Source organism: Podarcis muralis, chromosome 10 (genome assembly GCF_964188315.1).
Source record: "Podarcis muralis chromosome 10, rPodMur119.hap1.1, whole genome shotgun sequence".
Lineage (NCBI taxonomy): Eukaryota > Metazoa > Chordata > Lepidosauria > Squamata > Lacertidae > Podarcis > Podarcis muralis.
This window is the reverse complement of record NC_135664.1, coordinates 50,871,510-50,886,057: the sequence shown is the minus strand read 5'-3', so window position 1 is coordinate 50,886,057 and position 14,548 is coordinate 50,871,510. Positions and strand designations below refer to the sequence as shown.

Sequence of the window (14,548 nt, the reverse complement as noted above, 5' to 3'; positions counted from 1 at the left end):
GGGACACCTGGCTTGAGAGCAGTACATGTGAAAAGGATCTAGGAGTCTTGGTTGACCACAAACTTGACATGAGCCAACAATGTGACGCGGCAGCTAAAAAAGCCAATGCAATTCTGGGCCTCATCAATAGGAGTATAGCATCTAGATCAAGGGAAGTAATAGTTCCACTGTATTCTGCTCTGGTCAGACCTCACCTGGAGTACTGTGTCCAGTTCTGGGCACCACAGTTCAAGAAGGACACTGACAAACTCGAACGTGTCCAGAGGAGGGCAACCAAAATGGTCAAAGGCCTGGAAACGATGCCTTATGAGGAACGGCTAAGGGAGCTGGGCATGTTTAGCCTGGAGAAGAGGAGGTTAAGGGGTGATATGATAGCCATGTACAAATATATAAAAGGATGTCACATAGAGGAGGGAGAAAGGCTGTTTTCTGCTGCTCCAGAGAAGCGGACACGGAGCAATGGATCCAAACTACAAGAAAGAAGATTCCACCTAAACATTAGGGAGAACTTCCTGACAGTAAGAGCTGTTCGACAGTGGAATTTGCTGCCAAGGAGTGTGGTGGAGTCTCCTTCTTTGGAGGTCTTTAAGCAGAGGCTTGACAACCATATGTCAGGAGTGCTCTGATGGTGTTTCCTGCTTGGCAGGGGGTTGGACTCGATGGCCCTTGTGGTCTCTTCCAACTCTATGATTCTATGATTCTATGATTCTATGAATTCGTCACAATTTTGTCCCAGTTTGTGTAAGGTGCCGGAGGGTTTGATCTGGGGGATTCAGCACAAGGACCTAGCCAACTTGCTTCCTGCACCACAAGTAAAACTCATGGGTAGAGAGTACTCTTTTTGACCTTTGAGGTCAAAAGCCTCTTCCCACATATATCACCCCTGAGGTCACTCTTTAGCAGATTTCCCTTCTCCAACTACCTCTGCCAAATATCTTTTCAGTGGTGGCACCCCAATTGTGGAATGTGTTCTCCCCATTGAGGCTCATCTGGCACCATCTTTATACTCTCTTTGCTGCCAACTGAAGCTCTCTTTTTATATTTTCATACTTTTTATATCTGTGCCTTTTTTATTCTGCTTTTACTGATGCTGTGTTTATATTATTCTACTGTTTTACTTGAGAGCCAGTGTGGTGTAGTGGTTAAGAGCGGTAGACCCGTAATCTGGTGAACCGGGTTCTCGTCTCCGCTCCTCCACATGCAGCTGCTGGGTGACCTTGGGCTAGTCACACTTCTTTGAAGTCTCTCAGCCCCACTCACCTCACAGAGTGTTTGTTGTGGGGGAGGAAGGGAAAGGAGAATGTTAGCTGCTTTGAGACTCCTTCAGGTAGTGATAAAGCGGGATATCAAATCCGAACTCTACTGCTGTGATTTTCACATACAGACAAGGTTCACATGCAGACAGCTGAGCTAGGCAGCTGCAGTTCAAAGGGCTCCATAATTTAGAGGTGCTGAAAATTTCAGAGAGTGATGTTAGCATTTCACTCCTCCATTGCTGGATGTGTGATTCTTACATCACATGTCTGTGTTTACTTTCTAGGCCTTTTATGAAGATGTTTCCTATGGTTCAAAAGATGGCATGGCAAACAAAACAGGTGTGGCTAAACTGTGGCTGTTCAAATGTTGATGAACCACAACTTCCATTGCCCCTGATCATTGACCACGCTGCGTGAGGTTGATGGAAGATGGAAGTGCAAAACATTTACAGGGCTACAGATAAATCAATATGCAAAAAGAACAATGGCAGATGAAAGGATACGGTGGGGACATGAATGAGTGTACATTAATACGTACGAGCATCAAATATTCTTTTTTCTTGGGGCTCGATCCTAATATTTCCAAGAGTTAATAAGCAAGGAGTTTAAGGATTCAGAACTGCATAATAAGGGCTCCCTAGGCCACCACTAGTCTATTTCAAATCTGATATCATGTAACTTCATCCCTTCACTCCCAGTATAACTGCATTTACGGAAACTAGGCTATACAGAAAATAAATAAGAAATAATAAAAAGACCTCAAACTAAGCTTGAAAGAACAAGCAGTAACACAATTACTGAGAGAAGTGCTACTGACAAACACAGAGGAATGCCAGAGTCAACTGTACATGCTAATCATGTTCCTGTCAGATTTTTCTTTCTACAATGCCTGTCTTGGGAATAAGAGTTGCAGATTCAGCAAGCGAAACCTTCAACCTGTCCTGATCTTCAGTTTCAGGGAAAGTGTACTCAAGCAAGTCCTTAAGCGTGGCATTTAGTCTTTCCACCTGCTAGCCAGATGAAGTTAGGGGCTAGAATTCTATTCCTCTGCCCAGACAACCTTAGCTGATTTCCACATTCTCCCACAACCTAAGATATTATACAACCAATTTTCGTACCAAGGATATTGTACAACCAATTTTTGTTATTGTGTGTGAAATCTGAGGCGCTTTCTATATACCTTATTGGCTCACGAGCTGTAGCCCACTGCTACATATGCAGGCCCATAATGCTGCAGAGAACAGACTTTCACAGCTGCATAAATGGGTCTTTACCATGAATGTCAATTTGTTAGGGTTTTAGTTTTGGTTTAAATGTATTTGCTGTTGGGTTTTTTGCATTTTTTTATTATTTTATGTGTAAATCACCTTGAGTTGGTGGCTTTGAAGGTGATTAAATAATTTATTTGTTGTAACATTGAGAGCCAGTGTGGTGTAGTGGTTAAGAGCGGTAGTCTCGTAATCTGGGGAACCGGGTTCGCGTCTCCGCTCCTCCACATGCAGCTGCTGGGTGACCTTGGGCCAGTCACACTTCTCTGAAGTCTCTCAGCCCCACTCACCTCACAGAGTGTTTGTTGTGGGGGAGGAAGGCAAAGGAGAATGTTAGCCGCTTTGAGATTCCTTAAAGGGAGTGAAAGGCGGGATATCAAATCCAAACTCTTCTTCTTCTTCTAACAACAACAACTCTCATCATCTCTGACCATTGGTGATGCTGACTGGGGCTGATGGATGGGGAGTCCAACAACATCTGGAGGGCCACAGCTCCACACACTTCCACCCCCAGCCAGCATGATGTGTATGTCTAACTCACAGCAATATATTTGCAGCTCCCCAGCAGCAAGTGTACAAAGATTCTTTTAATTATGATAAAAGCTGATGACATCATTTGATGCAGATTACTGATGTCTTTACAGAAGCTAAATGGAAAAAAGAAAGGTATGTACAAGGCACCACCAACTGAACGTGGTGGGCCCTCGTGGAGCTCTTTCCAGGCTACCTGTGATTTTTCCTCCAAAATTGCACTGGAGAAAGTGAATAAGACTGCAAAAATCCAGCTCACCCTTCAATGAATACTGGAATATTATGGAATTGCAGAGAGACCTCTTCTGCTTGCTAGATATCAGCAGACAGCTCCATTTTGTGAACATTTTCAGATTGTTAAGAATGTGGCCAGTTGCTCACAATCATTTAATATTTATAAAGCACCTACAGTATGCTAGTAGTACAATATAAATGAGTTGTAGGCTAATGCTCCCAACTTTAGGGTGACCCTTTAGGACGACCTTTCAATATGATTCATTCCAGCTATTTCGGTGCAGAAGCAATTCCAATATATGAGTTAATGACATTTCTAGAAAGCTCAACACCAAGGAGCAGTCTCTGTTGAGAAGGGGAGGAAGTGACAGCTTCGGTAGAAACCACCATGTTTAGCAAAAAAGCTTTTTAGTGGATAAGCTATAAGACATTGTAAGACAATAAGCAGTGGTACACCTAAATTTCTGTTTCACATACTGACCATAGATTCTTGGTCAAAAGTAAAAAAGAGACACATTAACCTGAATGCTTCCTCAAAATGATATATAATTAGGGGTGTTCTAGAGCTCTCAGGGTATTGGCTGGACAGTAGGAAATCCTTTCACAATAAAGCTTCCATATTTTGATACTGAAAACAAGGTTCTACAGTGACCTCTATCTGATTCCTATATCTACTAGTAATAGTTTTACTATGCCTATAACTATTTATATCAATGGTTGTCAAGGAAACCAGGTATCAGGCATAAACGTGGAACTTATATACAATACATTCTGACTGTCAGGAGTGCATGCAGGAGCCAGACCCTGTGACCAGTAGGGCTTTGCAGGATTGGGGCTTTGCTAAGTTTGTTCTGAAGAGGCAAGGCGCAGCCGCACAGGTGAGGCCAATTGGTAACTCACAGCACCTGGTGGCAAGAGCCAGGAAGGGATATAAGGTCAGCATTTCCCTTTGGCTGTTTGCCACAGCAACACACATCCTGACTTGCTGCGTTTGGCTTCTTGACTCCTGGTTTCATGACCCTTGGACCCTTGGCTTCCTGACTCCTGGCTTCCGGACTCCCATTTCTGCTCCCACCCTGCCGGCTTGCCCCAGGTCCCGACGTCCTCAGGCGGGACTTCAACCACCCATAAACTGGACCGTGACACTGACTCTATACAAGGAGAAAACAAACCACCCCAAGAAAGGAGCTGATGGACTTTACACAATATTATTTTTGTAACCCATAGAATAACATACCGTATTTTTCGCCCTATAGGACGCACTGTCCCATAAGGTGCACCTAGGTTTTTTGGGGGAAAATAAAAGAAAACATTTTTATTTCCCCCCCAGGTGCGGGGCTGGGGCAGGGGAAGCCTGAGCTTCCCCTGACCCCAGCCCCCAGAACAGGCAACTCTCCGCAAGCCGTGGGAGCCCAGCGCCAGGCTCCCACACCTTGCGGAGAACTGCGCGAAGTCTGGGTGCGCTGAGCTCAGCGCGCCCAGGCTTCAGCATGCAGGCAACTCTCCGCAAGCCGCGGGAGCCCAGCGCCGGGCTCCCGAGCTTTGTGGAGAGCTGCACGAAGCCTGCATTCGCCCCATAGGACGCACACACATTTCCCCTTCATTTTTGGAGGGGAAAAAGTGCATCCTATAGGGCGAAAAATATGGTAATTTGGCAGGAGATGTTGTTTCATGGAAAGCTGAACACTTGACCTTATTGCATCAACCATGAAAAACGGTGCAAGACTAGAATTAAAAATACAGCTACTACTGAGAACTTCTGCCCAAACTGATTAAAACAACTTTGGGGGAAAAAACCACACATTTTTTCTTGTTCAGTATACAACATGCTGTGCTATGTGCTGTACCTTTGCTTCCACAAGATACATTAACTGAGATAGAAGCTGCAACCACGCTACTCTCAACACCTCTCAAACACAACCTTCGCAATCTTCAACATACCGTATGTATGTTGATTGTGAACTAGTTTTATGACTAGTGGTGCACAAATATTTTTTATAATAAACAAGCAAATGTACAAACCTCAATCTGAAACATCCCCTCCATGCGTATCCACACAACACAGCTAATGCCTAGCCAACCATTTGCCACAAAAATCACTGAATGCATTAACCATAATTTGCAACCAGAGCATTAAGGGCAGTATAGTATCAAGGAAACAGCAACATAAACACTCCCTCCCTGTCTCCCACTCACGTAAGGCCTTACTCTATACCAAGTCTCTCACACAGGGTAGGAACCTTCAAGCTAAAGTAAAATGGTTGAGTAGAAGTGGTTTAACAGGCCACAAAGAGGTGCGTAAGGGATTGTTAGAGGTCAGACATGACAGACATGTATAGGACAATGCTGCAGTCGGTGGAAAAAAATGGTATTGAAGTGTTGCAGATCTGCCTTTATTTGCTCAAGGTGACAGGACATGAAGATGTGCTACTGCAACAAATCAGAACTCAAAATTTACTGGTGTCACGTTCCCTCCTTGGGCCCTTGAAACAAAGTCACATTGTCAGATTCTGAGGGTAGCTTTCTCACTGAACTTCCAGAAATAAAACAGGAACAGATGTATCCTTCATCAGCAGTAGCTCAGAGGTGAGCATCCATATACAGAGAAGATGTCCCAGAGCATACAAAGGATTCTTGAAAGGTTCAAGAGCACTTGATAAAAAAGCTAATTCACTTTCCCAAATTTGGTTTTCTGCTGAACAGCAAATCATAAGCATCTGCTCTGTTTATCTGCTCTACAGTGTCCTGCATGGAAGCAATTTGTCCAACCATTTGACTATATGAAGTTTGTGAGCAAATTGACTGCCATCTGGATAGAAAAATCAACCTGGAAAGAACTTAAGCTTCTTAAAAGCATGGTACTCTCCAGATTTTTCAGACTACAAGTCTCCTCATCCCTGATCACTGGGTAGGCTGGCTGGGGTGGATGAGAGTCGTAGGCCAAAATATCTGGAAGGCACCACATTGGCTAGGATGAGTGGCATCAGTCATCACAAGCAAAATACTAGTAAAGCCACCTCAAACAATGGAAGAAATTCTCTCTTGAAGTTGTGAAAATGAAGAGAAAGGAAGCAACTCTGAAGGAAAAGATTGCAGTTTTAATTAATTAAATAATCTACTGTGTATGGATTCTGTGTTTTAAATAATAATGAAGCCTCAATTTTCCTCAAAATGCAGTCCTCAGCAGGAAGATTCATCTAGGTCAATATTTGTCTGCTGCTTAATATGTGAAACATCCTGAAGTCATCTCTTTCAATTTTTTTAAGTGAGAGTATTTTCTGACATATGATCCTTCCCCTTTGCCATTTCTTCTAATTATAATCTGTTTTCACTTCCTCCTAACACATGGAGTGGTTTGAAATTTCCTTAATTAGCAGAGCAATTTGCTAAATTTTGTTTCTACCTTTTTACGGGATTTTAATCAAGTTTAGCATGGAACTGATTTGATATGGCATACAAATTACTGCCACAACCTTCAGATGCCTCTGTCTTCAGATGCCAAGTTTCTAAACATTTTCATACAAACTGGAAATCCCCCCCCCCCGGCTGCTTCAAATCATTTCCCTGTCCAGAGTATGACTACTTGGGTGTGGCTTTTGTCACTCAAACCTTGTAACTGGGATGGGTGAGTCATGTGGCACCTCTTAAGACCATAATTGGCCCCCAAGCCTCTAGTTCAAGCATAGGCAAACTCTGCCCTCCAAATGTTTTGGGACTACAACTCCCATTATCCCTGACCACTGGTCCTGTTAGCTAGGGATGGTGGGAGTTGTAGTCCCAAAACATCTGGAGGGCCAAGTTTGCCTATGCCCGCTCTAGTTGTTGATTCTTCAATTATATACAATTATGAACAGGGTGAACAGACAACAAAACAGCCTTTGGATTATGATGGCATTTTGTTTTACTTTACCTTCAGCTCATCTGCATCATAGAAGTCTATGCGCACTGCAGGCACCATCCAGGTCTGGAAGAGAGTTGCCAGGATCTGTTTTGCAATGGCATCTGCAATGAGGTGGAAGTGAAGAGGGTTCCGTCTGATGGAAACAAAAGAGAAGGAAATAACACTGGTAAGAGCTTCGAGCTCTGTTTATAAAAGGAGCTCTCCCCATTTACAACCCATACTCTTTTATAATAGGTGTGTGCAGCTGTATAATGAGCTGGGATTTTATATATATATATTCCATTTTAGTTCGGTTGTGGTCTAAAGCTCTCTCATGCATTTGCTCCTTCAAAGGCTATTAATTCTCTCTCTCTCTCTTTTGTGTACTGAAAGTGCTAGTCTGATTTGCTTTGAAGTTTCTGAATTACCTTGTGCCGACTTGGTGTAATAAGAATGTCTCTCCCCCAGCTCCCGAAAAAATAGAAGAATAGAGGATAAAGATTTTTTTTTTTTTTGTCAATAACCAGCACTGTCACGTCTATGCACTTAGTGACAAACTTACTTCTAGAGTAGCATGGAGATCTCTTATGTGACCCTTATGTCCCTTGGGATATGATGGAATTATAAACATCAGGTTTGCACTCCCTCGTATGCTTCCCTTTTCAGGAGAAGCAGAACATTCCACAGCCAATCTCAAAAGGAACAGATGGGAAGAGATAAACCTGTGTCTGAAATGTACCACTGCAGGCAAGGGCTCAGATGACTGAATACTACTTACACCCTGCAAACCACCACCACCGCCTTGCACAGTTCTAGCCTATTGTTCTTCCTGACATATTACTACTACTACTACTACTACTACTACTACTACTACTACTACTACTACTATTATTATTATTATTATTATTATTATTATTATTATTATTATTTTATTATTATTATTTATACCCTGCTCATCTGGCTGGGTTTCCCCAGCCACTCAGGGCAGCTTCCAGAAAAATATAAAAACATAATAATACATCAACCATTAAAAACCTCCTGATACTAGTTTTAAGCATGCAGATTTGGTTCCTCTCTGCTCTTCGAGAACTAGACCTTAGTCAATCTGTGTGATTAAGTTGCATGGTAGGACGAATAATGCAATTTATCTACCATTGTGCAACTTCCTACTAAGCATGGAAGAACAGAAAGAAAAAGCCACTAAAACAGCAGATGGTCCAATTAGCCTTTAGCATCCTTCTCAAACCTTTTCCAGTCTTCTGAATGGCACAATGTGCCCTCATTTACTTGGAATTTATAAAGTTAAATAGTTGTATCTGTCGAGTGCCATTCTTCATCCATGATGGGATGCTTTATAAGGTGCTGCAATAAGTGTGTGTTTGGCATGATTGCGTAATCCTAGTACACTTTAATTTGGTTGACCCAAAGTATTGCTCTCTTTCCTAATGTCTAACTCAATATAGTAATTTAGAAATGTCTGTCTGGTCCATTTTGTTTCCTCCTTAAGTGTTCTATAGACATTTAAAAGCAAACAATGAATAAAGTCAACTAGAAACAAATGGGGGCAAGGAAAACAGAGAACCATTATGACAGTATTCACCATCAGGAGCGCATATCTTGAGTATTCAGGATGTAAAGAACATAAGCAAAGGTTCACAGATCTTCAGTGAGCATGTGAACTACAAGCAAAAAGATGCTTCCTCACTGATATCAATGCGCATTGAAAGCACTTTTTTGATGCTGAAATAAGCAAGGCAGTTCCTTGGGGCCACAGAGCTCTGCATATGCACTGCAACCCTACATGTGTTCATATAGCCATTGTAAGAGAGCCAAGAGGGTTATTTTTGTTGCAAGCTCTAATTCTGCAACAGCCAATTCCAATAGTTGTTTTGTGTGACCCTAAAGGTTCTACCAAATTCAAGTGCTTTGACCAAAGTGTTGGGATACAGACACAGAAAACACAGTAATAAAGTCAAAGGGACACAAGAAAAACCCACAATTCGAACCTTCCTCCTTCCTTCCACACGAAAGGGGTGTGTGTGGAGAGATCTCAGTGCAAACCACATTATTACTATGATACATATGACAAAGTATTTAGATTTGGCTGAGTGTTTCAAAAACCTCTATAGTCCAACCACTGTTGTCCATGTGCTGGTAACCTCCAGATTGCATTACTGCAGCATGATCTATGAGGTTGACCCAGAAGCTGCAACTAATGCAAAATCTGGTAGCTTGGCTGCTCACTGGGCACATATTATGCTGCTGCTGAAAGAATTACACTGGCTGTCAACTAGCTACTGGGCTAAATTCAAGGGGCTGGTACTGGTGAAGTCCTATACAGCTTGGGACCAGGATACCTAATAGATCGAATCTTTTATATACCCAGCCAATCACTGTGAGCTGCAAGAGAACATTTTGCAGACACCATCTTCTCAGGGGGGCTGTTCTGCATAATGTCTGAATCAGGCCTTTAGTGTGGATTGGATCATCACAGATCAGACAGGGACCATCTCTATTGCCTTTTCAGTGCCTGCAGAAGACCTTCCCCTTTCAGCAAGTCTTTGAAGTGGAGGCTTTTATCTCAGTCAAGCATCGAGAATGGATTTCAAACTGTTTTTATACATGCAATCGTTTTAACAGTTTTTATATTTGCAATTGTTTTACAGATGCTTTCTTCTATTGTGAAATTACTTTGAGATGCTTCATAGGAAGCAATTCATAAGTGAAATAAATAAGAGCGATAACTAGATGGAACAGACCAAGCCAGCAGCCCAATGTCCCTCTATGGGTAACCTCAGGGAATGGCAACTTTTGCTGACCAACAGGTATGAATTGAGTGCCATGTCATTAAAGAGAATTCAGGCATTTCACCAAGACTGCAGAAAAGAGAATGTCATTAAGTTGGAAATGTTACATACTCTCATAGGAGAGATTAGAAAAAAAACATTTCACTTGAAGACAAAAGGTCAGGAGAAACAAAGTACAAAAATCAGTGAATTGGAAAACACAAGTATTAGAGTGCAAGGTCCTCAATTCCTTCCTTCAAAGAGGGAAAACAGCTAAGGATTATGTGTAACCTCTTGGGAATATGGTTGCACAACAAACACTGTCAAAAATAGAAGAGGAAGGGGGAAAAACCCAGATCTTTTGCTGGTGTCAGTCAGTGAAGTTGTATTGATTTGTTCCAATTGAGGAGTTGATATTATGGAGTTCTAAAAGTAGAGCACACCACAAATATGTGGTATTTTTGCTTCCAAAAATCTGGAACACAATATTGTTATTGGCAGTTGTCTGCCATTGGCAGAAGCATGTCTGCACAGCTCTCTCCGAATGTGACCTTGTCTCTGAATCCCTTGAATAATTATGTGCAACTCTATATTCATCTAAACCAATTAAAACTTAAAGATCAGACTCAAGAACACTAACAAAAAGCCTGATCAAAACACTTGAAGTATTTGTTTTAAAAAGGATTTCTACCTACACAGCAGGTAAGCAAAAAGCAGGAACATTATTTTTGCACCATATATATAATAATAATAATAATAAATTTTATTTATATCCCGCCCTCCCCAGCCGAAGCCGGGCTCAGGGCGGCTAACAACACCAAAATAGTGCGACATTAAAAACATTATAAAAATTAATTAAAATCAAGATTGATGGCAGCCATAAAGTTTTGTAAAGGTTGCCAAAGGAGGGAGTCAGGCTGCGCCCTAACCAAAGGCCTGGCGGAACAGCTCTGTCTTGCAGGCCCTACGGAAAGATGTCAAGTCCTGCAGGGCCCTTGTCTCTTGTGACAGAGCATTCCACCAGGTTGGAGCCGCATTTGCTACCCTGCAGATGCTTTCAAATTAGCCCAGATTAGCAACCACTTCATATATTCTGGAGGTTTCCTGGGGGAAGTTTGCGACAACTTGTTGGTAAATAAGAAATGGTTCTTTGGTTATCAAACAATTACACTGCAACCTTATACTCCCTTAACCTGAGAGTAAGCCCCATTGAATTGTAAATGTCATTCATTCACTCATTTATTAAATTTACATTTTACCTTTTAGTGATTGTCTTCAAAACTCAGAAAGACAATTAAAAACACAATGTTAAACTGGTTTAAAACTGGTTTAAAACCGGTTTAAAACTGGTTTAAAACTGGGTGACAGCAGGAAAACCCTGTCAAAAAGGTTTTACAGAACAATGATGTTTTCAGCTCTCCTAAAAGGAAACAAGTGTTGTTGTCAGGCAAGCTTTCTGGGAGGCAAGAATTGCACAGCATCAAGCAAGTATTGAAAAATCCCTTCTCCTGGTGGAGGCTAGTTTTGCACATGATGCTACTCTGACATATTTTAAAGCACAGGTAAGCAACAAGGTGCTTTGCTGATATTGCTGGACTTCAATTCCCATCAGATCTAGCTGGCAAAGCCAATGGTCAGAAGCACTGGAAGCTGTGGTCAAACAATCTCAACAGATTCACTAGTCCATCGCCCCTAATCTGAATTTAAACTTTTAAAATGAGCAACATAAAATTGTGCCTTTGGAATGCTTTGTTTTGTTTTGTTTTGTTTTGTTTTGTTTGGATACTGCATTAGCAAGAACATATTTCAAGGTGACTTCTCCCCACCTGCCTCTCTCGCTTTCTCTCTCCCTCTTTTGGAAGATTGAAATCCTAAAGGTACCAAACAGAAATAGAAACTCTCCAGATAAAATGTTGTGGGAGATCATGCAGTTGTACTTGTTTTCTAGGCCTTTCAAGATAATTTATTCATATGATTCTTATCAGGGGGGGAAATGAAATGTTAAGATAAGAACAACAAAAGACTCCCATCACCTAAAAACCATAGGGGAGTTAAGTATCAAGTATGCTAAATATTAACAAATGAAATTAGCCACATAAAATGGAAAGCAAATTGGGAAATAAAGATGTTATTGATGTTTCTGGCTGATTTCTTAGTCCCTGAACAGATGGAATGTAAATGGCAGTCTGCGGATGAGTTTCCTACAAGGATATAAATAAATAATTGTATTTCTGCACAAGCACCACTTTCAAGGTTTTTGATAATGGTGCAAATTGAGTAAACTTTGAATTAGGGCAAAATAGAGCCACAGATATGAACAATTATAAATTCAATCCATACAAGTCAGTGAGGAATACTACTAAATGTATTACATATGTGTTCCAAATGTTTAGCTGTCATGGGTGAGCAAACCTAATTGGCACAAAATGCCATAACATCCCATTTCCTTTCCTTATTCTTAATACAAATATACACAAGAATTGTAATGGTCATCATGTTGGACAGCGTGAGAAGTCGGGTCTTCCAAGCTGGATGAGCAGCAGCTCTGAAATTATCAACTACAACATCTTCATAAATCACAATCTAGAGTGCCATGCAATTTTAAAACAATGGCTTTCAGGCTAACACTTTACCTTTAAAAATCTTTGCCTGCATTTCTAGATTAGAATAAACTGCAAGTTCTTGAGACACACCCTTGTTGCTGTATCTTATCTGGGAACCTAGGGCAGGGGTCAGCAGCCCGCGGCTCCGGAGCCGCATGTGGCTCTTTTACACCTTTGCCGCGGCTCCGGGGCGGATACTAGCGAGGGGAGGAGGCGCATTGTGTGCCCCAACACTCCCCACTGTTTTAAATGTCGCAATGGTTTTGCGGCTCCCAGTTTTTTTTTCTTCAGTCCAAGTGGCTCTTTTTGTCTTAAAGGTTGCAGACCCCTGACCTAGGGGATGAATATTGAGCCCTATGACACTGAACTGCCCCCTGCCAAGTCCTGATCCTGTGCCACACAGCATGAGAGAACTTTATACGTTCACTTTTGAATTAAGTGACAGGAAAATCAGAAATATTTGCCTAACAGTGGCAAAGGTGAAAACTCTAATGCATTTGCACCATTAATTTTAAATTAAGAAAACATATGGAATAGGTTGCAACAGTTGTAACACTTAAAGGCTAAGGATGTCCCAGGAGCATTTGCAAAATGGATTTAGAGAGGATCTATTATAAACCACCACCTACTGGCAGAATGAATGCTTTGAACTCTAAACTCCTTTCATATCACAGTGATGCCATTGTTCTCTCTTATCAGCTAAAGGTGCTGCTAAATCACCAGCAGTAAGAATCACGGTTAGCAACCAAAACAACCTACAGAAACAGGTAGGTAGCCTTTCCCTCTTGAGCCATAAACTGTGTAAGCCTTTTGAAGCAAATCTATTCCATTAGTCTGTGCTAATTATTTGTAATTTACATAATAATTGTAATGTGAAATGGGCTTTTCATTTTCTGGCAAAAAAACAATCATTATAATACTCAGTTTGAAGATAGTCTCGTGACCTCTTGAAGCTCATAGAGGTTTCCATGTCCAGGAGATTAGCCAGTTGTGTGCTTTGGACACAGTTGCATTCCTTCTTGAAAGAACAGGTTCAGAGTTTGGGGGATGCCCCTAAATAAATCTTTGTCATTTGAGCCTCAGGCAGCCTCAGTGGCTAGGAGTGCCTTTGACCACTTACTGCTAGCACACCAACTACAGGTGCCATTGAATTGGGATAGCGTGGCCACGTTTATTCATGCATTGGTAACCTCAATGTGGGACTGCTATTGAGGCCTAGTCTGGAGGCTTCAGCTGGTGCAGAGTTCTGCTGTTAAGATGGTTGGTGGTGTTTAGGAGCTTCCACTGGTTGTGAGATGGTACCAGGGTCATGTTCTTGTACAGTATTAATTTACAATTAATAAATTGTAATAACTTGAGTCCGGGATATCTTAAGAACTTCCTGGTTCCTTGTATCTATGGCCAATCACTGAAATCTTCAGAGGAGTCTGTTAGTGGTTCCCTGTGACTAAGATGCATGGTTCATAACCACCAGAAGCTGTGCATTTAGTACTGTGGGTGGAGTGCATGATGTGGTTCACTGCAGCTTATTCGTGTAACGGGTTAGAACTATGGTTTACTATTCTATTCAAATCAGGCCCATGTCTGACAATGACTATGGCAAGTTCACATGTGCATTTTTCCTTTCCCAATGACTGCAACAGCTATCGCAGGCTCAATATCACAGGTACATAGAACTCCTTGCTAAGCTTCCAAGAAAGCAACATATACATTTAGATAAGAAAAATCCAGTAGCCTCACTAAGTAAGGACATATTGTGTGACTTACGGGCATGAGTGAATCAGGGGGATCACAATGACATGCTAAAGGTACTAGGCAAGGTGTGCAGAAAGACAACTGGGAAACAGATACCTCAGTTAGAAAAGAGTTTGCATCAGGTGGGCTGGGAGATGGTATAGGCAGATCTCTGCAGAGATAAAACTGAAAGGACTACAAATCCACCCCTTACAGAAAATGATGCATCACGGTCTGAAACAGTATTTTCTGCAGT

General features: G+C 41.7%; 1 protein-coding gene across 2 annotated transcripts in view; it reads right to left on the bottom strand.

Annotated features, from left to right (window-relative positions):
• Nucleotides 1-14,548, bottom strand: part of LARGE1 (LARGE xylosyl- and glucuronyltransferase 1) — a 309,421-nt gene that overhangs the window by 132,011 nt on the left and 162,862 nt on the right. The window contains exon 5 of one of the 2 annotated variants that reach the window (XM_028745321.2): nt 7,200-7,323. In XM_028745321.2, the coding sequence (XP_028601154.1) occupies nt 7,200-7,323 (124 nt within the window). Of the gene's footprint in view, nt 1-7,199; nt 7,327-14,548 lie in introns of both variants that reach the window. The other variant, XM_077935011.1, reaches the window with a different exon arrangement.